This window comes from Tribolium madens, unplaced genomic scaffold (assembly GCF_015345945.1).
Source record: "Tribolium madens isolate multiple individuals breed KSU strain unplaced genomic scaffold, Tmad_KSU_1.1 Scaffold_91;HRSCAF=231;Tcas5.2_LG7, whole genome shotgun sequence".
Classification (NCBI taxonomy): domain Eukaryota; kingdom Metazoa; phylum Arthropoda; class Insecta; order Coleoptera; family Tenebrionidae; genus Tribolium; species Tribolium madens.
The window spans coordinates 14,459,514-14,486,214 of NW_025401063.1; the positions used below are offsets into that span (position 1 = coordinate 14,459,514).

Consider the following 26,701-nt stretch of genomic DNA (forward strand, 5'->3'; position numbering starts at 1 on the left):
TGATGTGATATAATTTGAGAATTTTTCAATTTTTTTTGTATAATAAATGAGTCGGTAACAGTTTTTTGTGTGTTTTATGAATACTTTCTGTTAATTTACCTATAAAGTTTTTACACTAAATAAATCTGTACCTGTCAGCGCATCAAACTTTGATATTCAATTTCAAATTTTGATTTGGTTATCCAAATAATCGCTTTTTTTTATTTAAACACAAACCAGACCCGTGATTTAGACAAAATGGTATAATTTACCAACAAAAGAATCATTTACTGGTAGCCGACCGCTTTAAAGGGTCTTTTTGTTGTAAACCTTGGAATCTTACCCCAATTGCAGTTCCCCATTGTCATCTAAATTTACGATGGCACAAGTAGCAGGTCATAAATAGAAATGATTTTTAAAGTTAAGATCAAAAATTGCGTTTAATTGAAAATCTAATTGATGTTTTTTTTTTTCTGATTTTGTAAATTTTGTAGGAAGTGAATCTGCGTAGGTCAGTATAAAAACTAGAATTAAATTTTTTGGGAGAAAATTACTATTTATTTTTTTTGGCTTTGTTTGTGAATGAAAAATTACCAAAAAATTAGAGAATGTACCTTATTAATGACCAGGTAAGTGTGAAAAAAACTCAAAAATTTTATTTAATTAGAAGTGGAGATTTTCTTTTTGGGCGTAACGGATGCCCCACCCGGTATATTTGGTTCAATTTTTAAAAGACGCGCGTCAGGCGATCGCTTCGAGTCCCTTTTTTTGTCCTTAGTCGTAAAAATTCACACGTGGTTGATACAATCGACCAATTTTGTTTTCGAGGCAGCAAAGGGTAAAAAATCCACCTTGTTAAACTGGTCAATTGCGTCTGGTTCGGTTATGACTTGTGGCCCGTCTCGTGCCGTTGTAATCAGGGTTGGCTAAGTGCGTATTATTTTTTATTTTTTGGCTAAACGTCCTCATACCTAAACGTGGTTCTTGCTGGGTGATAAAAATTTAATATATTTTTTATTATACCTGCATCATAATCCTAAATTAAAACACGCTGCAGTGTGCGTAATTTGGCCTTTATAGCACGGTGAAATTTTAAAGTTGTCTAGGTAACAAGAAATAGTGAAATGTCTGGACCAATTACAACGTGAAAAAATGTGCTTAACAACGTAAACTAGTAACCGTCTTTACGAAAACGATTCACAAACAACCTTTGTAAATTAATTAAATTTATTGTGTAAATTCACATTTTTTCAATGCTCATAAAAGATCGTAAATGGGCAGGTATAATAAAAAATAGCGTGTAACACTCGTTAATAAGCGCCTATAAAATACTTATGACGTTAAAAGCACTCCGCTGACGCGTCGTGCTCTTAAATCCGTTGTGCGTGTTTTAAAGGCTTGTTTATAAACTAGTATTATAATATACTATTATACATTAAATTGTTATTAGCTGAAGAGAACATTTTTTTTAATTTTTATTTTTTAATTCGAACTAGTACGTTTTTAAAAATAAATAAATAAATAAATAATAAAAATAAATGTTTTTGAAACCAAGCCTGCATAACCAGTTAGCCAGCGGTGGTTGCAATATGAGGCAACCGGTTTGCATTTAAATACCGAATTGGTCGTATATACTGTCTGTTTCTGTCACATCTCTGTCCCTCTGCCTTAAAGATCTTGATTCTACTATAAATAAGACCAAAAAAAACACCAAAACAATCATTTTGTAAATTAAGGCTTCTTTAGAGTTAATTGTATATTTTTTCTGTTGTATGATGTACACTCGGTAATTTTGTAAATGTCATGCCAATAAACGGAGCCCGGCATCTGGGATCAGTACTTCGACGGCAATCATCCTTAGCCATAAATCATGGTAAACTTGGAGACACAAAAAAAAAACGTTAAGGACTTACCGATCTCAGACAATGATTGTCTTCGATCGGTGAAATGTCCTTACCGTTCTTGATTCTTAATATACTATTTCTACTCCCACATATAAAACACGGATTATCGTATACGTATGTCACCGTATTGAGTTTACAAAAGGAAAAAAAAAATATCTTTGATTTTACGCCAAAACATTTTTTGCTTCTCCTGAAACGAGCAAATCTGTACTTAAAACTTCATTATTCTGATTCAGTGAACAGAAAAGTTACTTTTTCTATGCTTTTTAAGTTCTATCACATTGGCGGTTTTATTTATTTGACAACTATATGTCATTTTGACAATTAATTTACTAATTAAATAATGATAGTTCTTGTTAAAAATGACTTTGTTTCTTATCCTAAAGCTGTTTCTTTGAGTTGCCATTTATTAAAATTATGTTTTTCACAAACATTTTTGTATTTTTGTTATTTAACTTGAGTAAACTCATTTCTCAAAGTGACATCATTGTCAAAATAATACAACCGCCAATATCATAAGACTTAAAAAGCAGAGAAAAATGATTATAAGTCCAAAATCAAAAGAAAAATATCTTTTTCTTTCTACTGAGTTAGAATAATGAAATTTTAATTACAAATTTGCTGGTTTCAGATGAAGCAAAAAATGTTTTCCTTTGGAGTTTTGGCCTAAAATCAAAGATTTTTTTTTCCTCTTGTAAACTCAATCCGGAGACTTACTGTATGTTTCTATGACGCTATATGACCTTTTATACAGGGTGTTAAAAAAAGATTGTAAAATATTTCAGAAAGTAACACATCGTATGGATCAAAACAAATAAAAAATGAATTATAATAATTCATAAACAATTAATAATCGTTACAAACAATTATCAACATCTTGGCCTCTAATTGAAATATAAAAATGGAACCAACGCCATTCGATAAAGCAGGCAAAAAAATAACGGGTTTTTTAAAAATCTAAAAATCAAAAAAATTAGAACTTAAATGATTTCACAAAACAATAAGTACAGACTAAAACGTAAAAAAAAAACATATAAAAAATCGTTTTTCATCCGCAAACACCAGGAAAATGAGGCTTTTATGACTAAATGACACAAGTAAATGTTTAACCTTTCAAACATGGAGTAAAACCACAGTTTTTCGCCTAAGCGTTACCACATTCCCCTAAAGGCTATTGCCTCTGCCATTGCGACTATTTTTGTGGCTATGAATTAGAATAGGCGCCTCCACAGACCAAGACTCGTGGTGACGTCATGAGCGGACAGATTATTGGCTTGGGCTTAACGTAGTTAACCTCTCTGTTTACAGTTCTTGAAGTTTGGTGAGGTTGTTAAGTATGCAACCAAAAAAACGCAGTGCAACTGTCACTGTCAAACATCAAAATTTTGTTGTTTTGATTATTTACGTCAAATGGGCCATAAGCCCACGTGCATAGATGGATTTTGCGAAAAAGCAATTAGTAAAATACGGTTGGAAAGATGGTAATTTTCTTCGTTTATTGTTTACAAACGATATGAGCAATTTTATTACGATCAAGTTAACCTCTTAAATATTCGATAATTTTTGAGAAAACTAATAAAATACTACATTAATTTTTAGGTAAAGGATTAGGGAAAAACGAGGATGGAATTTCAGAAGCCTTAAAACCAAAATTGAAATTCGACAATACTGGAATTGGCCATGAAGTTGGAGATCAATTTACCAATAACTGGTGGGAAAGGGTTTTTAACAATGCTGCCAGTAACATAAACGTAACTACGAAATTAATCTGTTTATTTAGTTTAGTTTACCTTATAATGTACAATTTAGGTTAAAGTGGATCAAGATGAGGTGAAGTTGCACTTGAAAGAAGAATCTGTTGAAATCACCACAAAAAATTATTCACTGAAAGAACTCAAAAAGAATAAACATTTAGAATATGGCTCATTTTTGAAGTCTGCAAAACTTACTGGACGTGAAGTTGAAACTTACAATGTTACGCCTATTGAGAAGTTTGCTTCTTGTAGTTCTTTGACTGATGATGAATTATTTGCAGCGTGTGGAGGCAGAACTGCTCATAAGTAAGCATTGGACAAAAATAGAGATATTTAATTAATTTTTTGCTGTAGGGGTGCAAGACATGGTTTAAAATTAGGTGGAAAATTGTCAAGAATTGAAAAGCAAGAGAAAATGTTGCTCAAAAAAATGAAAAACGTTTCTTTGACTGATGATACCAGTAATTTGGAGAAAAAAATCAAGAAACTAAAAAAGCATAAAGAAGAAACTACGAACAATACATCACCTCAGGAATTTGAAAGTCCTAGTTCTAAAAAACACAAAAACAAGCGCAAGAGTGTTTCCTTCAATGATGAGGCTGTTGTTAAATATTACACTCCTGAAGCAGACACAAGTCATGAAAGTATTAAAGAAGAAAATAGTAATAATCCAGTGTTAGCTGATCATAACTCAAATTCTTGCGATGAAGGGATTGAACAAGATTTTGAAGACTCAAATAACGATTCAAGTGATCACCGAAGTTTTGAAGAGGCACAAAAAACGTTTGATGATTTGTCTAAATCGGAAAGGAAGAAATTAAAAAAGAAGCGAAAGTTGGAAAACAAAAAAACAAAAACTGCTCAATTTATTGAAGATGTGAGGGAGCAAATGGCCACTGAGGAGAATTGTAAAAAGCGGAAATTGAGGGTTGAGGACGTGGATATGGAAACTAAGCAAAATGAGTTGTGTAAATATTCGAAAAAAATCAGAAAAGAAATGAAACGTGAGAAGAAAATGATGAAGTCAATTGTAAAGTCATTAGACAATTTTTGTAAAATATCTGACGATGAATAGTGAACTGAAGGTTTAGGAATGTACAATACAGGGTGATTCATAACTCGCGCCCCAGAAAAAAATGCCAAGTAAGATAAGATATTTTAACATTTTTTTCTGTGGCGTAAGATCTGAACCAGCTTGTATAATTTAATTCACAAAAAAATCCACAAAACAAGAGACTTACATTATAATATTTTCCAAAAAAATATATAAAAAAAATATTTTTATAAAATGATCGAGTAGTTGGTAATATCCAATTATATGTGAGTGTTGCCATATAATGTAGTTTAACGTTACTTTTGGGTTAATAAAAATTAATAGATTTTTTTTTGAAATATGTATTTGATAACTCTCCATAAGAACACTTTATTTAGTCATATTAACAGCAAAAACGACGCTCGAAAATTAGAACAAATTAAAAAAGAAAGTCCATGGCTACAAAACAAATCTATTTTTCAGATCATCAAAATTCATATGACGACTAACCTTCGTAACATCAAATTTAGAGAATCCATTACAATAGTTAGTGTTCAACATTTCATAAGCATTTACTATTTCTTCTGCATCGTAATAATGCAGAGTAAAGAAATTCTTGTAATAACAAAAATGGGAAGGCCTATAATTGCATGTGAACAAATAACTATTCTCAAGCGAAATATTCATTTTTTTGGCACAAATTCCTGTCAAATAAACATCTTCAAGGTTCAAAAAACTCTCGTTCAGTGCACATTTGTAGAGTTTTTTGGCCACATCGCGCGACATTATGTACCCTGGTCCACAAACATTGGCCGGGTATTCTTTTTCAGGGTACCATTCATACGGCACATACCTCACAAAAAATAAATGAAGGTTTTCACAAAATGTCACATACCATTTACTGTCTGGGTCTCTGATTGGCCACCCATGCCTCACTCTCCCTAAAATCACGTTGGTATTTTCTTTTCTGTTTGCAAGCATTTGTAAAACACGTGGGACATTTACAAAAACGTCATCATCGGTTTTCATTAAATATTTAAACGATTTGTAGCAATAACGATTAAAAACTTTTAACATATAGGCAGATTTTAGTGTTAGGTTGTTGTAAGAGTCGATGAAACGTTCCTGTATGATATCATCAAAAAGGGCTTGTTCTCCTTCGATCATGGCCTAAATAAACTATGTCAGCGTTTTTTCATAATAATAATTAAAGATTTGGATACTTGGAATATTTGCTCGTTTTTCTTAAATTCACCAAAAAGAAAATAAAACGATACGTCATCATCTAAAATCAAAGAAATTTAACACAAATTTAGAACTAATAAATATGAAAAAACGTTTTTTCCCCCATGTTTCTCTGATAGCTTTACGAAGTTGTATATCGTCGGGCCTGGAACACACAATTACTAGTAGTAACTTCTTTTGGGAACAAATTTTTTTTGGCAGAATATGCGGTGACAATCTGTTATTTATGTAATCATTCAAATTTCTTGAAATATTTAGGTCTAGATCAGATGAACCTTAAAATTATTTATTAACACATTTGCGGTAATTGGTCTTTAGAATTACCTACTAGAAAAGTAGTAGCTATAGGCCATCAAACTAAGTACTGAATAAATAGCGAAGCAAATACATAAAATGTAAAATTTCCTTCTTAGATTATACATTGTGTGTTTTTCGCAACTCCACTGTAGAAAGAATTTTGCTTTAAAAACACAACGTTATTTATTACACCTGCAATATAAATATACAGAAAGTAAGTCGAACTTGTTGACACAACACTTCAAAAAAAGTTTTTGGACACATTTCTGATTACTAGGATTATTCACTTACAACTGTAACTATTACTTATACACTAGGAGACGTCTTATGATATTTTTCTATACTCACACGTCGGGAAAAGTTGCTTTGACATTTTTTACAATGTCACTTTGTAAATATCACGTGCAAATGTTTCCAAAAATTTGCATGATTTAAAACTTTTAACCCATAAAAAAAGGATAGTTCAAAGGACTTTGAATAAAATTCATAATTAAAGTAAATAATAATCAAAAAAGACAAATAAGATTAGTTTCTTCAAATACGAATATGGTACCTACATTAGAAAATGATTAAAAAATGGAAAGCAAAACCACTGGAGAGCTGATACTTACAACATTATGGAGAAAAAAATACTAAATGTAAAAAAAAATCATGAAATAACTTATTTAATTAGTCAGGGTAGCAATAAGCTACTCAAATTCAACATGGACTCGAGGACACGCGATTTTTGTCATGTAAAATTTTCTGCTGAATTCGAATGTCGTTTTTATCCGCATCGCCGTCTCGATAGAAAAAAATCCTTTTCTCGCCTACGTATTTCTTAAGTTCAAGCGATTCCCGTTGGCACTTTAACCTGGGGAAATTTTTGACACATCCAGTTTTTCAAGGTTTTTTTTATACCCAAAAATTATTTTTCTTTTTTTTGTTAAATTGTATTTAGATATAATTTAAACAAGCCCTAATAGTATTTTATAATACTAGTTTTAAAGGCTTATAAACGAGTGTTATACGCTATTTTTTATTAAACCTGCCCATTTACGATCTTTTATGAGCATTGAAAAAATGTGAATTTACACAATAAAATTATCAAAGGTTGTTTGTGAATCGTTTTCTTAGAGACGGTTAGTAGTTTACGTTTTTACGTATTTCTTGTTACCTAGACAACTTTAAAATTCAGCGTGCTATAAAGACCAAATTACGCACACTGCAGCGTGTTTTTTTATTTGCAAAATAACGATTTGTGTTTTATACAGGGTTATTTATAAATATGAAGCAATATTTGAACCTCAAAAACGACCTCTAATATGTATAAAAACCCGTGTCCTATCTCTACTGATGAGAATTTTGCAGCCCTAGGAATTTTGGTATGGAAATTCGTTTTTTTTTTTGTAATAACTTTGGAACCATTTGACCTAATATTATAAAATTTGGAATAGTTATTTGCGAAAACAAATCTTTTAAACTAGTGATCACAAAAACTGGACACATCTACTCAATTTCCGGTTCCAGCAGTTGCAGGTCACATTTTCTGTTTTTCAATTTTTTGGCTTCTTAACTCTAATATTTTATTGCTTAAATCGATAGAGTAATCAATTTCGAATAAAAAACGCATAACCTTTAATACCCCTAAAATGGTCCGTTTTAAAAATATTTTAATTTATAGTGAGAACTGCACAACGCTGAAAGCAAAAAGTATTTGAACTCTTACTATTTTAATAGCTATAAAATCAGAGAGCACTTTAATTGAAAATTTAATTGAAGGCACGGTGTAAGCCTCTGAGCAAAGTTAATATTAGCACCAGGTTTACTTTTTCAATTTTCGTAGGTAAATATTTTTCAAACTCTGGTTAGAAAGCTATTTTTGAGTTAAATAGGTATTTTATAAATCACCATTTTTTAAAAAACAATCTTATAAGGCTGTTCCAAAATTTTCCAATAAAAGCCAGACATAACGTCAAACATAATTACAATTGAGATTGCTGCTTCTTTGATTCTTGTTCTAATAGCTTGTAGCAAAAAATATGTAAAATTATTTTCTCAACACAAATAAATAGGGTTAAAGTGAAAAATTTTAACTCTCATATTCTAACTTCGAAATTTTTATAGATAGAATTTTTTAAACATTTTTTCCATCTCCCTTCTATCTTATCTTATTTCACATTTTCCTCTGGGGCGTAAGTTCCTAAACACCTTGTATTTATTGATTACAAAAGTAATCGTCCATTTTGGGTGAGAAAATTATTTTCTAGACCAATTCTATTTATTAAGAAAAAAATAAAACGCCGTAAGATATTAAAAACGACTTTTACTTTTTTATAAGGAATAAACAAAAAGATTTAAAAAAATACTCTCAATCACATAATATTTTAAGTAGCTGCTCAAGTCCTTTGTGTTCAATAAAAAAAAGAGTGGAACCATTCCTAAAAAAAAGTGGTTTACCAAAAACGTACGAAAATATAGTTGTACTTATTTTCTAAGATTATACAACTACGACTGGGGTTTCTGTTCAATACAATATCGGTTACCATTTACACAATAGATTAATTTTATGATCTTAGAGAATAAGTACGACTATACTTCCGCAACAAGAAACGTTATAAAAAGAAATCTAAAAATAGCAATGAAGCAAAAATAGTCTTATTTTTGCAGCAACATACCAGCCATGACCCAGACGCAGGACACATCTTGTCTATTAACAGCCTATGCCCATTTATGATATCCTTTGGGCCGAAATAATGATAAACGTATTTATGTTTATTAAAGCATACGTATTTTTTCGCAGGATAGCAATTAAAATTCCTATTATCTTCCAGTGTTACATTGGCTTTTTTTGAACACATTCCCGTAATAAAAACATCTTCAATATAGAAAATCGGCGTTTCAAAAGCGAAATGATAAAGTTTCACTGCAACATCGGCTGACATTATATACGTTGCCCCGCACAAATAAGGTGGGTAAATATCATCTGGGTACACTTCATAAGGCACAAACCTGAAAAAAAGAAACAATAAATAAAACAAAAAATAAAGAGACAAAAATTACCATTTGCTGGTGGAATCTCGAAATGGCTTTGTACCATTGTAGATGTGTCCAAGTAACACATTTGTGGTAATACTGCGATTTTTAAGCTCTTCAAGTAAGTTTGCGATGTTCAAAAACACATCGTCGTCGATTTTTGCTAAGTATTGGTAAGAATCTACACAATGTAGATAAAACAACTTTAACATGCTTATAGATTTTAAAGTTAAGTTATTGTAGGAATCTATAAAGCGTTCTTGGATTATATCATTATATTTTTCGCTCTCATCTTTCAACTTTAGCTAGAAAAAAAAGAAACGATTTTTATAGGTCTAAAAATAAAATTCGCAGACTTACTTGTACTTCATGCTGTCTATTTTTATCTTCTCCAAGCAAAAAATAAAAACTTACATTATCACCTAAAAGTGGAAAAGGACATCTAGTATATTTTTTAGCAAAGCCCTTATCAATAATAAATGAAATAACATATACATATTTGAATAATGATAAGAGACTGATTCATTAGTATAACCATCATAAACAAAGTAATTACTGGTTGCTATTTAAATTAAGGGGATTCTTCCAGAGGACCAATAGACTTCAATATGTGTGTTGTTTGTCTGAAAACGGTGGCTTACCTATTCAATATTTTTTTTACGAAAAAAATATACATATATGACATAACTCGTTACAACTAAGAGTGAACCTTGAAAAATTTTTAGGTTTTGCTAAAAATAACGGCATAAATAGCCGTTTACAGAAAAAATAAGCAAGGCAATTAATTAGTTTAGAACGTTGTGAATACATCAAAATTTAAAATTTGTTAGTAAAATACAGGCCCCTGTACTTTGTTCAGAAAATTTTATTGAAAAAAAAAAGATTAGAATTATCGTGACTCAGTATAACCAACCAAATAAATACAGAACGCTGGGTTGCGTTCATAAATGTAAGCGTTTGACGTCAGAGTGTTGCTCCAGCGCGTTTCATTTATAAACGAAATAGTGCCATCCAAAGAGATCTTGGAAAAATACCTAACCTAATACAGTGGCAAACACGGAATTTTGGACATTAAATTTATATCAGTTCAAAAAATGTCAATGTAAGCGACGTTTTATTGTCATTATGATTGACGTTTGGAACTAAAATTTGAAAGTTTTAGTTGAAATTTATTTTTGGCGTCGATTTTCCGAAACAATAATGCCAGCAATATGTGTTTTTATATAGGATCAATAAATTATTTTGATTTGTTGTCATTTTTTCTTTCGTTCTCAGAATAAAAATTACAAAAACCGAAAGTGAGGTTACTTGCCTAAGGCCAGTTTTACATTTTTATGTCAATCGAATGAGAAGTCGTCCAAAATTCCGTGTATCAAACCTCATAACCTCTTTTGTGTGTAATCTCACTCGGCTGGTGTACTAAAGCGATATTTATGAACGCACCCCTGATGCGCTGAGGTGCATCACTTGAGTAGTCGAATATGCAACTCTATTTGGCATAAAAGCTTGCTCACGCGTTAACATGTAGAAAAATACAAATAGGATTAGACAGAAATTGTGACAGCCTAAATGTAAGAATCCCCTTAAGGCAATGTCTCTGCTGCCGGCAACGGTGCCCAAAAAATAGAGGGATAGCTGCCGGCGTCGGTTGCATTATTAATTCACATTCCTGATTAGTTTGACCCCGGCATTGGCGCTATGGGCGGTGACAGCTGTCAATTACATAACCTTAAAATATCATAAGAAGAGAAGCTGGAGCCAGTTTTTTTTTATATGAAGAAGTTAATAGTCTTTTGGCAAGTCATTTTTAAAAGCTTTTACTTGGCTTTCAAAGAAACAGCTCTTCTTTTCCAAACAAGTTGATATTTTGCATACACACGTAATTTCCGTGACATTACAATAACAATTACTTTAAATAATACACCTCATTTATAAGCAATTAACAAATGTTATGAACAATTATTATTACCTCAACTCCTAATACGAAAATGAAAGCAACTTCATTCAATAGAGGAGAAAACATCCTACACGCTGGTGGGATTTGAACTCGTAAGAGCAAAATTAATCTCCTATCTCATACGTCTCATACAGGAACAAATACATTAACGTCTGGATGTTTTAACATCGCTCTTATGAAGAAAATGAAACGACTGTAGTTCAATATGTGAATTATTATCTAAATATTTGACCTAACCTGACCAAATACCGACATACTACCTGAAACGTTCTTTTTTAATATCAAAGAAAACTTAGAGCAAAAAGTAAATACAGAGTAAGTTCAAAAAATAGAAATTTTAAGAGATGATAGTAGCGATCAGAAAAAGCAAAAATAAATAAATTTACATAATCTGAATCTTTAACTAGCAGAAACTAAATTCTGAAATAGAGGTATTGGTATTGTTTAAAAAAACTATTTTAAACTGCAAAAATACAGCTAGTGAAACTTAAAGAAAAAAGAAAATTAGCAACAAAGCCTGAAAAATTCTTTGCCGGCAGCAGAGGCACTGCGTTTAATTAAACACCTACGTTTTTGGCCCCAAGTCTCCCTTATGGCCCTTCGAGCGTCGAACTTATCAAACTTCGAGTGAATAAATACTAGGAGGATTCTCTTTTCGTTACAAAAATTTTTTGGCATAATGTGTGGTTCCGCCGTTTCGCTGATGTAATCCTTGACATTCCTCGAAACATTTCGACCCCAACCTTCCGCCTCCGTAGGAACTTGAAAAACACACAAAGTTTTTGACAAAATAAAATAATAATTAATACCTGGAAGTGGTTGTAGTTTATTGTTAACATAAAACGAAGCAACGAATATCACAGCAACAATCAAAAATAGCAACAACCTTTTCTTTAAGTTCATTTATTTCACTGATGTTGAAACGACGGAAAAATTAATTTGTTCACCATCGATTCATCTACCTTTCAGTCAACAAATGCTACACTTAACTGTACATATAAGTGTTATCGTGTAGTTAAAATGATAAAGTATCTAACAATCTGTCGACTTGCCGATGAGGCAAGAGCATGACGATTACGAGGTAAAGATTTAATTGGAAGGCGAAAATTAATGGATTTAGCCTCAAGTGTTTCCAACCATCGCAATCCTACTGTGTCATGCTTATCAGCCTCATAAACCACCTAAAAACTAAAAGATAAATCACAACCAATTCAAAGTCATAAAACTGATTGAAACAATAAACTAGGTGCTAAATATACAAGGTGATTCTTTTAGGGCCTACATTAGAAAATTTTTAACTTCTAATGCAGATAGAAATTTGAAATTTTGTACACAACCCAAATCGACCAGTCTAAGTTCAATTAAATTATTTTCAAAATGGCTGAACTAGTGAGAAATTGGCGCCAACTTTAAAATTTTAAATGGTAACCACTTATTTTTATTGCATTTTTGAACTTTCCTTTTCAAACTAAGTAAAATGTACTTAGTTGTTAGCACTTGTCATAGTTTTTGACATATGTCAATTTTTTAGTCAAAATTTTCATTTGCAGAAGTTCATTTAAAACATCACAGCTCTTGAACCCTTTGCGATAAGTAAATAATTTTTTTGGCATTCGATAACCAAAAGTTCGAAAAGTTTTCTAAAATTTTCAAAATTGTCAACTGTCTAAATTGCAAAGCCAATATGATTTTTTGATAATGATAATTAACAAACAGCTATAACTCAGTTTTTTCAAATAAAATGACCCTATTTTTTCAACGGCAATCGAAAGTACATCGATTTGGGGAAGGACTTTTATCAACATGTCCTATACCCATCCCTTACAGTTTCTGAAATAATCACGAAAAACGTGTTCTTGTTTTAATCACGTAGGCTTTGGAAAATAATCAATACGTACATAAGATTTTGTCTACATCCGGAATTACGAAGAATTGAGGAAAGGATTGAGGCGGCATTTAATAATCTTCAACCAAATGAAATAATGAAAGCCACTTAATCAGTTCACCATCGAGTTTTGGACTGTTTGAAAATGATAAACATATCGAACATTTGTATTAATTATGACAAAACCTCCGTGATTAACTATAAAAATTAAAAAAAATATGTTTTTTGTGATTATTTGAAAAACTGTAAGAGATAGGTATATAACATGTCGATAAATGTCCTTCTACAAATTGATGTACTTTTGATTGCTGTTGAGAAAATAGTCATTTCATTTGAAAAAACTGAGTTATAGCTGTTTGGTTAATGATCATTTTCAAAAAATCATACTAGCCTTGCAATTTGACAGTTGACAATTTTGATCATCTAGAAAACTTTTCGAACTTTTGGTTATCGAATGCAAAAAAAATATTCATTTTTCCCAAAGGGTTCAAGAGCTGTGATGTTTTAAATGAACTTATACAAATGAAAATTTTGACCAAAAAATTGAGATATGTCAACAACTATAACAAATAAGTATTAACAACTAGGTACATTTTACTCAGTTTACAGAGGAGAATTCAAAAATGCAATAAAAATAAGTAGTTACCATTTAAAATTTTAAAGTTGGCGCCAATTTCTCGTAGTTCCGGAAGTTCAGCCATTTTGGAAATAATTTATTTGAACTGAGACTGGTCGATTTGGGTTGTGTACAAAATTTCAAATTGCTATCTGCATTAGAAGTTAAAAAGTTTCTAATGTAGGCCCTAAAAGAATCACCTTGTATATTAATCGAATTCGTTATGGCAAAGTGGAGTGGAATTAACTATTGTTTGTTTAATAGCCAATTGAAAACAAATATTTAATTTAAAGTTAAATTTTTTTAAATTTCTATCAACAAGGAGACAAATGTAAATAAAGATGTACAGACTTTTTGCTTAGGGAAATATTTGGAAATTGTGAATGCGAGACCAATGCGCTAGCAATATCGATTACAAGATTCACAAAAACTGTCAGACTTAAACATTATTGATTTTTTCTTGAGATGTACATAAATTTATCGAATTGTTTTTCTCGGAAAAAGCCACGTGTAATGAAGGTGAGCTCTCGAACGCAGTTTGTAAAATTTCAATTTGTGTTGAAATGAATGGTTAATTTGAAATGTTTGCATGAATGGAATAAATTACATCAACACTAACTTAACTTCCGATGTTGGTCAAGAAATTGATTGCCCTCGTGCACTTTTACGGAAATCATGGAAAAATCACATAAGATGATGCTATGGGCTGCTACCGCTCGACTGTAAGGAGAAATTTAGATCAAAAATTACTACGGCGTCGAGATGCCGAACACTTTGCTGCAGCCAAACCGACGCCGTGACGACCAAGTGCAGCGACAAAATTTATAAAGCAACACGTGCTTATCAGGGCTTGCATTTTTTGATAAGAGTGGCGTGCCATAACGACAAATAGCGTTGGGATATCGATAAATTAGTAAATGACATTTGTTTGATAAAGTAAACAAATGTATTGAAGGTAAAGTAGGAGGTGGACGATCATGATCATTCGATTAGTTAGTTTTTTTGTTTCCGATGTTGTTAGATTTAATTTATTGTTGAATTTGCTAGTTTGTTAAATGTTTTTTACACCGTAAGACACAAATTGGTGATTTTTTTCAACAGGTATCTGTACAGTTTTATGCAAGATCTGCCGTTTCCGCTAACTAAAGATTACATTATCGGAACAACCAAAAACTTAATCTAAACTCTAATCTTTGAAGAGTTATATCTGGTGAAAAAAAGCTCAAATAATTTTTTGCCATGTGAACTTTTAACTCAATTGGATGTCCTTTATCACCACCCAAAAGATAGTCCGACACTTTTGAATCATCCTGTATAGGGTAAAAAAAATTGAAGGACTTATTGTAAAAACGTGATAAGTCACATGATCAAATTATTGAGAAATAGGACTTCGCGTTTCAGAAAAATCTATTAAATTTATACAGGATGTACCAAAACTGGCGCGCCAGAGAAAAATGCCATGTAAGGTAAAAAACCAGGAACGTGGAAAAAATATTAAAATTATGAATAAAATTCAAACCACGAGCTTGATAAAATTTGAGACAAGAAACATTGCAGTTTAAAGATGAATAAATTTTTATATTATAACATATGTTTACTATATCTAGGTTTTACAATTATCTTGACAGGATGCTAAACCTACAAGTGTCTGATGTGGTAATTTCTTCAAAAAATATCGACTAATTTTATCGTGAAAATTGTAATCGGAATATGTTCTAGGAATTTTTCGTTCAAATTACTTTTATCTTGAAAATCTATCATTAGGCAAGTGATAAGTAAAAAATTAGTGTTGGACGATTATGAATGATACAGGGTGCGCCAGAACTCGCGCCCCAGAGAAAATTTTCAAGTAAGGTAAGATACCAGGAGCATCAAAAAATGTTTAAAAAATTCTGCCAACATTTATTTTTCGACATTTGACATTTTTTTATATCTATTTAATGATACTGATGATCTTGTATATGTTTTTTTTTTACAATTATTTAATAAAGGGACAAAAATTTTGCCAAAAAAAGCCACAAATAACATTGAACAGATTTACAATTTAGGATACAGCTTCCTTGTATTTCATATATATTTCACTGAAATATATTCAAATTCAATTATTGGTTATTACTTATTTGGTGATAGCTTTAATTCATAATTTCATACTTCATGCGCTCTGGACAATAATCGATCATTCGATTATTTCAAACGATTATTTCGATTCATTCGATTATTGAAATGCATATATCTATTATGCCCAACACTATAAAAAATACAGGGTGCGTCAGAACTTAGGTACGCTACAGAGACAAATGCCATGTAAGATAAGAACATGAAAAAAATGGAAAAAAGTTTGTATCTATAAATATTTTAAAGTTTTGAGAGTTTAAATTTTGCACTTTGACTCTATTTATTTCTGAAATGGGATAAAGTACAAGGCTAACGCCGCGCCGTTACCACCGAGTTTTGTAAGCTATTTTCTTCACAATCACATCATTTTTAGTCAAAAATTTTAATAACAAAAAATTCAAACCTGTATATTACCGCCCAAGGGATAAAATCTGCCGTAATACGGCAAAACCTAGTAACTCACTTTGATGCAATTTGACAGGAAATTATATTTTAGAAAACTCTCTAGCCTTTTTGTTGTAACTACATTTCCAAAACTACTTTGTTGGTTATACACTTAATTTTAAGCACCCAATTTAATGAAATACATTAAATATATGTAATTTTACTGTGGTACTAGGTTTTGAATGAAACATAAACACATGGCATGATCATATGTTATAAACTAGTAACTTAAGTTACAAGGTTTTACCAAACGTATAAATAATAAAAATTGAAATATAAAAATGTGCAAAACCTAGTAACTCGAGTTGCTAGTTTCTACAGACGTATGGGTAGATATTTTTACAGATACTAAAAAAATGAGAGACGCAAATAAGTCAAACTGTGCGTCAGGCAAAGACGAAAAATATTTAAGTACGTAAGTTTTGGCGCTAATTTCAAAAATACCATAAATTAGCAAAACCAAGTAACTCTAGTTACTAGCTTTTGCCGTATCACGGCAGAAATGATATTACTGCCCACGGGATTTAATGATGTGTTTCCCATCCTTTAAAACATTAGTAATCAGCATATTACATTAGTGATTGTGAATAATAAAAATTTATACCATTGATTGTGTTTTATTCATTTATATTACTATTCCTGAGGTAGGCATACTTGCCTACTTTTTTATTTTTTATTGCATTATCACATACTGGTCAAAACACACAAAATTATAAAAAAATGTAAAATTATTCGAAATCTAATCATTCATTTTGAGTTACAAATTTAAGAAACAATTTCGTACAAAAGTGATTTCTAAATAATCTAAGTATTACGTTACAAAGTTATCTGGGATTAAACGCCACAAATATTCAACATTGCACAAGGTGAAACTACTTTTTAACAATGCTGAAACAAAGCACTTCACCTGTGAAATTTAACCAATTTGTGAGAAACTAAATAACCAACAGGTGTATTTACAGTTGGTTGCAATAAAAACGAAAAATTGAATTATCTTTAGAATTTGTCATCTGTGGCATTCAAATATTTTTTTTCTGCAATGCCGAGAGCATCAAATGCAAATCAAGAAGATAATAATCAATTAGTTGAGTACTTCCGTGAGTAGTTAGTACAAATAACTGTCAGTTCTGACTTGACAGTTCAAACTGTGGATAAATATAAAAATTGTAACATTTTTATCCTTTGACAATTTCCGATTTTTTTGCAACCAAATGTACCTGTGAACAAATGCAAATGCTCAAAAATTACGTGAAAATAACAATGGACAATATTCTCTGGGGTCTGAAGTGCACATCATTGTGGCTTCCAAACCACCACGTGCATATAATTAACAGTCGCACCTTCCAAGTCTCGAAACCTTGAATACTCGCTTTTGACTTTTTACGTTTCAAAAATTTGACGTTTTTTGACAAATAAAACAAAAGAAATAACCTGGTAAAGAGTTGCAGTGACAGCAAACCACTCAATGCTTGATTTTTATCTCCGGGGGCGTTTTTGTGGTTAGTAAAATGGTATCGTTGTTTTATCACAATTAAACTCTGCGCTTTAGTTATGAAAGACGATTTTAAAAACACACATTAAACAGAAAGCACCCAAACAACTTTTAAAACGTGGTTTAACTGATGGTGAGTGCCGATTTGTTAGGTTGGCAGCGACTTATACTGGGGGCGCCAAATATAAAACAGCATTAGTTTTATTGCGCGTAAACTATAAAAAGATCGATTGTTTTTTTATCTCAAATGGGACCATCATTTGAACTTTTACTATAGACTGTGAAAGTAGTTAATGGCAATACCTTTAATTAAAATTAGAAATTTTAAATGAGGGTTAGCGCATCAAAAATTTAATTTCAAAATAAAATCAAACCAAGCATTACTACCAAAAAAATTATATTTTAAATAGAAAACTAAGTAACAATAAAATATGTAATAAAAGGAAATGCTGCATTAGCAATTTAATTAGTCACATAAAAGAGAAAAGCAATTAGATAATTAATAATTCGCCAATATTGAAGCAATTTCAAGTAATTTGAATTAGACCTTTCTACAATTATACCACTCTGTCGATAAGTAGGTATGTTTCAAAAATATTTTAGTAATAAATTATTGAACGGATACACAAAATTAAAAAAATGTTATTGCACGGAACATTGAGAAAACTAGAAAAAATAAATAAGCTCTGGAGCCAAGTCGATGCCGCCACAACACTGCGCCAATGTGCCGCCACCGTCAGCCACCTCGCCGCCCCAAGGAAAATTAATGAATCAAAAAGGAGAAGAAAATTTATACAGCGGGTTAAATTTTATACAATATTAATTTATTTTTGTAATCTCATTGGCCTTAAGAAGCCTTTTTCGGAATTTGGTTGATTCAAAATTTATAATTTAGGTAAGTACAAACTTATCGATCGTTGTCAACTGTAATTATTAATTACACAAAAGGTTTCTAATCGGGATATTTTTTTTCGAGAATTTGGTTGCTTGGTAAATTGACTACACAAACCGCCTAAGATAAAAAAACGAGTGCGATGCTTTGTGGAGTCAGTTTACCCAAAAGAAACTAAATTAGAATATAATAAAATGCAATTTTATCCTGTAGAAAAAAACCTTGAACGTAATTTGATGAGGTAATTTAATGAATAATAAATTGTCACCAAACTGACGTTTTTGTATTGTGTGTTTCGAAAGCGTTTTTTTAAATAGGGTACCGCTGATTAAACTGTTTTACTTTAGTAGAAGATTCAATGATTAAATCAGTGAGTTACAGAATACAGAGTAGCACCAAGAAAAACTAATTAATTAAAGTAACGAACTCCAAAAACATAATAATAAAAAGAACTTTTGTTCTAAGTATTTGTTGGTTTAAGCAAGTTGGTTTAACTTTAACAATTTATTAAAAAAATACGGGTAATATTAGTATATTATGTTATTAGGAGTAAAAGTAAGTGAAAAACGCTTAGGCGAAAAAACAGAGTTTTTACGCCATGTCTGAAAGGTAAAACTTTACTTGTGTCATCTATAGGCATAAAAGCGTCAAATCTTTAATTAAAAAAAAACTGTCATAAAAACTGTCATGGTGGGTTGCCATTTAAATAAAAAAATTGAAAATTCAAAAACTACCTAAATAAAAATTCGAAAAATTGTATTCTTGAAAAACGATCACATTTTTATTGTACTTTACACTGCACTAATTATTTTTTTCGTAAATTAATTAATAATTAGTTTATGCAAAGATGCTAGGTGCTATACTTTTATAGGTAGGTTGGAGTGTTGGTAATGGAATTAATTTAAAAAGAAATTCATTAAAACAGTAACTGTAATATTGTTTAAAGTCTACTTTACAAAAAGAACTACATAAATTGATGAATTCTCTCATACAGGATCTTTTAGAGGATGTTTCAGAACTCGCACCTCAGAGTAAATTGCCAAATAAGATAAGATACCAGAAACATGGAAAAAATGTTAAGTAAAAAATTCTATCTATAGAAATTTCGAAATTGTAGGGGTTTAAGTTTTGCACTTTGATTCTACAGTGCGATCAAAAAGTCTTTCTATCAAGTAGGCGTCCTAGTTGAGGACGTATGTTGCATGGCAGTTCGTATGTTATCTAGATGTCAAAAAATTATTTTATAAAAATTAAAACATTCAGCTAATTAAATTGAATTATTCTATGAAACGTCTCAAAACAAACTAAAATAAGATTTTGTTGGTGTTTATTCATAAAAATCGTTCACCACGGTTTTCTGTCATAATTTACATAAAAAATATTTTGACATTTCTCATTTGTCATTGTGACATTTTATCTTCCACAGACATACGTTTTAAATTTCTACGCTTGCTAGATAGAGACTTTTTGATCGCACTGTATTTATTTCAGTTGGAACCTTTACATGTTTATTTACTGAAGCCAAAGAAGCTGTATCCTGAATTATAACTAAGTATGTTTAACGTTATTTGTGATTTTTATTGGCAAAGTTTTTGTACCTTTAGGGAATATTTATGAAAAGAAAAACATATAAAAGATCCTCGGTAACATTAAACAGACATAAAAAAGTCAAATATCAAAAACTAAATGTCAAAATTTGGCAGAATTTTTTAAAATACTTTTTTCCATGTTCCTGTTATCCTATCTTACTTGTCATTTTTCTCTGGGGCGCGAGTTCTAAAACACCCTGTATAAAGAGCAGAGATAAACATGATGAAACAAGTGCTGGCTATAATTTTAAGAAATAATTTTGTAATAATAAATTTAATGAAAGATAGAGTACAGAATAAAAAATCCTTTTTTGATAACATTGGTAATATTTGAAATTCCAGAACAATTAAAAAACTATGAGCAATTAAAAAATAAATAACACGTACAATTGCGAACATTGGCGGCATAATAAAATATTTGTTTTGGCGTACTGTTTTGACATTTATATTCATTTTTGAAAGAAAGTTGATAACAGACAAAATTACACAAGGAAACTACGTTTTTTGATAAAAAGATGGACATTCAAAATGAGATTACCTACCAAAATTTAATGCTCGCAATTGTACAGTCGGTAGACATAATCAATCAATCAATCAATCAGAACTTTACATCGGGTAAATTTGGCTGTTTACAAATAAGGTTATAAAATTTATAATTGTCAGAAACATCAAGTTAATGTTCAATTTTTTAATACTGTCTACATTTACAAGAGTTTTTATTTAAAAAAAAAAAAACAGCATTTCTTTAGGTTTAAAGAGCTTCATTGGTCATCTTCAGATTGCTGACAATTTTTATTTTGAGTGACAAGTGACAAGATTGATACAAAATGAGCAAATTTTAGATGTCCCAGTTGTTTATGTCCACCGATGGTACAATATTTTATAAAAATAAATTAAGTATACATACAAGGACATTTTTTTTTAACTTTGAACATAGCCTTATGTTCAGTTTAAAAAAAAACACAGATCAATGCATTGTTGCCTATTCAATGATAGCAGAATAACAGTAGTGTGTCTATAATTTAAGAGCAGCGAAAAAAATTGTTTTATTTAAATGAAGATGATAACACAAACAGAAAAAATACAGACAGATAGAATATTAAATACTTCCCAGTAAGAATTAAAGATATAGCAAAAATTTTGTTGAAAATCGTAATTTCCGCCTCATGTTTTTAACTAAAAAAGGACAAAGTTGTAGAGAATTAAATTTCCTTTAAAAGACTCCGAGACACTATAACTCTTCTTCAACGGTTTTAGCCCTGCATACAGTCAAAGATGCTTTAAAAACTAAAAAAATCACTTGAACCCGTATTTACGTGTCAAAAAAAGCTAAAACATGAGGAAAAGCAAAAATTTCTGTTATGTTCATTATTTTCATTAAATTATGATTTTCAGCAAATTTTTTGCTACGTCTTCATTTCTTCCTGTAAAGTATTTAATATTCTATCTGACTGTAATTTTTCTGTTTGTGTTGTCACCATCTTCATTTAAATGAAACAAAAATTTATTTCGTTGCTCTTAAATTGTAGACTTACTACTGAGACTTTTTTAAATTGGACATAGAGCTATGTTCGGAGTTAAAAAATGTCCCTGTATGTATAAACTAAAACAATATAATGAAAAAATATAAACAAATACAACAAACGTAAACAATAATTTAAAAAATATTCTCTCGTATTTACAATTTAAATGGACGTTTCACCTCAATAATTTAATAAATAAATAAAAATACATTAAGGCACTATCCTTTAAAATAACCATGTCAAATAATTACATAACTACATAATCGATACATTGGGAATTTTTGAAATAATTATGTGCCTATATGAGTAAAAATAATACATGAAAAAAATCAGTCTGCTCAGTCAGCGATGGCAAAACACAGGGCACTGAGTTTTTGAATAAATAATGTGGCTTATGTCGTGCGATATGACAAGTCATATAATTGAATATAATCACTTAAAAAAATTCTATTTGGTATGAAGCTAAAACTTAATTTAATTGGCAAATCTCCAATTCGTTATCACACTAGTTTTGTCATAAAGTCAATTTAATTCTATTAGATTATCAATAAAAAATTAATAATCTGTTGTACTTTGGTGTTAAAAGGAAATCTAACAATAAACCCTGAGGTATATTATTAGTGGAGATGTGCGGATAGAGATCTGTCTTACTAATCATTTAAAAATAAATGTTTGCCAAAAATTTTCATACATCAGTTATCAGTATACATGGATTCACAGAAAAAATCCATGTTGAAGCCATTTGAAGAATACTCAATCATTATACTTTGGCACTAGATCTGTACAAAGCTTAAAAAACACAGTTATAATGCACTAATTATCACAAGTTAAGAAAACTAGATGAATCTATTCACATTTATTCTTGTTAGGTTTATTTACTTTAAGTATATTGTTCATAATCCAGTTGACACTGAAATTAGGTCGACCTCTGTGATAGGTGCATTCTCGCGTTACGTTACCATCTTTCAAAAGGGTGTACGTCTTACGTATATCTGAGGGGGTGAAACGGTGGGCTGTATAGAGCCTCATGTAGAGACACACGTCATAATTCATTGTCTGATATGTAAATAACGGATTGTTTTTCGGTTTTACACCGGCTCTTTTTGCACACAAGCCGGTAATATACACGTCCTCCAAGTGAAAAATTGGTGTTTTCAATGCTGCTTTGTACAGTTTTTCGGCCACATCCACCGACATCAAGTAACCAGTCCCTGATACGTAGTTGGGATAAACTTGGTGCGGGTACATGTAATGAGGAGAATACCTGAAATTACTGCGATAACACAGGGCGACAAAAAAAAAGTCATGTCGTGACAATTTAACAAATTTTATATCATTTTGTTCGTCTCAGTAAGATAAATGAAATGCACTAAAAAAAAATTAAAAACACAAAAACACTTTGAACTAAATAATTTTTTTCTAATTTAAATGAATTTAAAATACTTTAATTTTAAAAAATCATTACTCAATAACTATTAGGCCGATTTCCTTCAAATAAAGACCATTTTAAAGCGATGGACTTGCCCTTTAGAATGATATGCAATTTGAAATTGAATATTGGCAAACTTTTCTTCGAACAGTGTTCGAAGAAGTTCGAAGTAAATCAAAATAATCTAAGAAAAACTCTACGAGTATTTTTTTATCATTACCATCGGTAGAGCATCTCTTTATTAGTTGTAATCCAAATTTTCAAAAGAATATACCGAGTAGTTTTCAAGATATGATTTTTTGAATTTAAGGTTTGCTAATCAAGCATTATTCCATATAGGAGAAATGCATGTTAATCTTACTTAAAATTGTGTTTTTATAAAAGTATTTGCTTTAAGACTCTTTTTTTGCTTAAAAATGGTTAATTTGTTCTAATTAGAATAAACAAAAACTGTTTGTTTACTTAAAACAAATAAAGAGTACCTGCGTACTAATTAAAGCAAATAAAGAGTTTTTTTGTTGTAAAAATGAGCAAAGAGGATCTAGAAGTTTAAGACACGAGCCTTAAATATAAGAGCAAATCTTTTTCATATCAAATCACTTTCCATTCAGATTTCGACTTGTTCACTATGTTCTAGCTTTCTGAACTTTTTTTGAAAATGTTCTGAGCAAATGCTTTGTCATCACTTTCGAGTGATGTTAAATGCAATAAGTCACCTGATTTATTTTGTTGGTACATTCTACAATTAGCTTCAGTTAGCTTGTAGGTAGTAGTTGTTGTGATAACAATTGCACACAAAGCAACTGACTTATTGCATTCAACATCAGTAGAAAGTGATGAAAAAGCCTTTGCTGAGAACATTTTCAAAAAAAAGTTCAGAAAGCTAGAACAAAGTGAACAAGTTGGAATTTGAATGAAAAGTGATTTAATTTGAAAAAGATTGTTCTTATATTTAAAGCTACTGCTTTAAACTTCTAGATCCTTTTTGCTCAATGATCAGTGATCATTTTTAGAACAAAAAAACTCTTTATTTGCTTTAATTAGTACACAGGTACTCTTTGTTTGTTTTAAGTTAAGAAACAGTTTTTTGTTTATTCTAATTAGAACAAAGAAGATGTAATTGACCATTTTTAAGCAAAAAAAGAGTCTTAAAACAAATACTTTTATAAAAATGCAATTTTAAGTAAGATTAACATGCATTTCTCCTATATGGCGCAATACCTAAATAGCAAACCTTAACTTCAAAAAAATCATATCTTGAAAACTACTCGGTATATTATTTTAAAAATTTGGATTCTTACTAATAAAAAGATGCTCTACACCTTGATGACAAAGAAAAAAATTTACTCGTAGGGTTTTTCTTAGATTACTTCGATCTACTTCGAACTTCTTCGAACACTGTTTGAAGAAAAGTTTGCCAATATTTAATTTCAAATTGCATATCATTCTATATCGACCGCATATCGACCTAATAGTTATTGAGTAATGATTTTTTAAAGTTAAAGTATATTATAAGTATATATATAGTATAAGTAAATTCATTTAAATTAGAAAAAAAATATTTACTTCAAAGCTTGTGGACTTTTTGAATTGTTTTTTAGTGCATTTGATTTGTCTCACTGAGACGAACAAAATGATATAAAATTTGTCAAGTTGTCACGACATGACTTTTTTTGTCGACCTGTGTAAGTGGATGTTTAAAACCAAATACATTTAGATAACCTAATTGTTGAAATTGATAGCGGATGTGAGTATTTAGATATGATACAAAAAAAGATATCTCAGAAACTGTACTCTACTTTATATGTATATCTGTCAAGATATGATTGTGTAAGTAAGTAAATGTTTACGTTTTGAATAAATTGAGTGGTCATTAGAATAAACAAAAAATCAATACAAACCATTTGCTAGAAGTATCTTTGATGGGTCTGGCTCTACAAATAAGTTTTCCCATAAGCAAGTCCGTGGTGCTGTTTCTATCCCTCAACATTCGTAGGACTGGAATCATATTGACGAACATGTCGTCATCGATTTTTAGCAAATATTTGGTTGAGTTGGCACAATAACTGCTAACTAATTTTAACATAAATACAGACTTTAATGTCAAATTATTATAAGAATCCAGAAAGCGTTCTTGAATAATATCTCCAAATCTATCACTTTCCAACATTATATCATACTGAAAAAAACTGACTTAGAATAAATCCACTAGAAAAATAATGTTACCTGTAATGAACTATTCCCAGTCTCTCCAAGTAGAAAAAATAAGGACACGTTATTACCTAAAATAATTCGCTCATGACCCCAGGTATCTCGGATAGCACTTCGTGCTTCAAAGTTAGAAGGTCCTGAGCAAACCATTATAAGTAAAAATGAATTGAGATCACAGAAGTGTTCTGGCCAAATATGTGCGCTCAGATTCGTATTTAAAACATAGTGTGTAGTATCCCTAGTCGTATTGTAGTCCCAGCCTTCCACAGAAACTACCCAAAAAAACAAGTCATCAATACTACCTAGTCAAATAATATTGCTTAACTTTTATTTAGTTAAATTAAGTTATTTGTTTATTTAGCATTCACATGCTCGTTAAATTACGTGCCCAAACATGTGTTTTTAAACACATAGTGAAAGTTAATAAAAATTGTACACATTTTTAAATCCTTTATCACGATGTAACAATCAAACGTAAACTATCTACTAGTAATGAAACTTCAAAAATGGATTATCATCTACTGTGCTTGAACATTCGCAACGTGAAACGAGAAAAAAATGCCACAATCACGACTTACACTACAAAGGCCCCAACAAGAAGCAAAGCATACCTATATTATGTCCTGAATTTGGCTCACCTTCCGTGTTTGAAATTTGTAAAGACATTAGAACGTAAAATACAAACATAAAAACAATGGTCATGTATAAAAAGATTTTTCGTTTGGACTTCATTCCCGTTTATGATTCTTGCGATAAATGTGGGGCTGTAATTTGATACTATCGCTACATTAATGGTTGATAAGGATATAGTTTCATGGATTACCTTGGAATTCGGGACGTTTGAAAAAACCCGTCATTGTGAATCCATAAAATTAAAAGGGCACCGTGGCCCTGAAACTTTGTGGATCACTAACCTGTCACTTCCAATAATTTCAATTTGGAGTTGTAGAAGTAAGGTTAAAACCGGGGTGGTTTATGCAATCCTAAACCTAAAAAAGATCTCATGCCGATAAAAGTATTACAGAACTCTGTAACGGCGGGATCTAGTGGTGTTAAATTTAAGCTTTTTGAATATTTTTGTGAAAAAGTAGGAGGCAATAAAGAGAGCAATTTGGAAAATCAAAGCGTTTGAAAAAAACGTTGTAGAGAAGACATGTAGAATGCGCTCCCTTGGTTAATACAGGGTGATTCACGAGGAATAATGAGCCTGACCAAATTTTCGATGCAACCAACATTACAGTTGTCGCAAAATAACTTGCGAAGAGTAATGGTGGTTGCATCGAGAATTTGGTCATGCTCATTATTCCTCGTGAATCACCTT

General features: G+C 30.7%; 3 protein-coding genes across 3 annotated transcripts; 1 reads left to right on the forward strand and 2 right to left on the reverse strand.

Annotated features, from left to right (window-relative positions):
• The first annotated feature begins 3,239 nt into the window (after positions 1 to 3,239).
• LOC123012238 (G patch domain-containing protein 4) lies at positions 3,240 to 5,029 on the forward strand. The gene is made up of 4 exons (XM_044410127.1): positions 3,240 to 3,364; positions 3,483 to 3,634; positions 3,693 to 3,943; positions 3,992 to 5,029. Exons 1-4 carry the CDS (start codon positions 3,319 to 3,321, stop codon positions 4,710 to 4,712), a joined length of 1,170 nt encoding a protein of 389 aa, XP_044266062.1. The 5' UTR covers positions 3,240 to 3,318; the 3' UTR covers positions 4,713 to 5,029.
• On the reverse strand, positions 4,820 to 17,880 carry LOC123012239 (beta-1,3-galactosyltransferase 1-like). The gene is made up of 6 exons (XM_044410128.1): positions 17,676 to 17,880; positions 6,244 to 6,404; positions 6,008 to 6,190; positions 5,894 to 5,955; positions 5,181 to 5,840; positions 4,820 to 5,129 (listed from the first exon to the last, which is right to left on the reverse strand). The coding sequence occupies exons 2-6, from the start codon at positions 6,335 to 6,337 to the stop codon at positions 5,100 to 5,102; spliced, it is 1,029 nt and encodes a 342-aa protein (XP_044266063.1). The 5' UTR covers positions 6,338 to 6,404; positions 17,676 to 17,880; the 3' UTR covers positions 4,820 to 5,099.
• On the reverse strand, positions 8,639 to 26,372 carry LOC123011875. Its single transcript, XM_044409568.1, has 10 exons — positions 26,204 to 26,372; positions 25,992 to 26,157; positions 25,396 to 25,652; positions 25,071 to 25,348; positions 22,589 to 23,004; positions 11,754 to 11,945; positions 9,588 to 9,649; positions 9,255 to 9,532; positions 8,870 to 9,203; positions 8,639 to 8,820 (listed from the first exon to the last, which is right to left on the reverse strand). Exons 2-10 carry the CDS (start codon positions 26,110 to 26,112, stop codon positions 8,767 to 8,769), a joined length of 1,992 nt encoding a protein of 663 aa, XP_044265503.1. The 5' UTR covers positions 26,113 to 26,157; positions 26,204 to 26,372; the 3' UTR covers positions 8,639 to 8,766.
• Between the last annotated feature and the right edge of the window lie 329 nt (positions 26,373 to 26,701).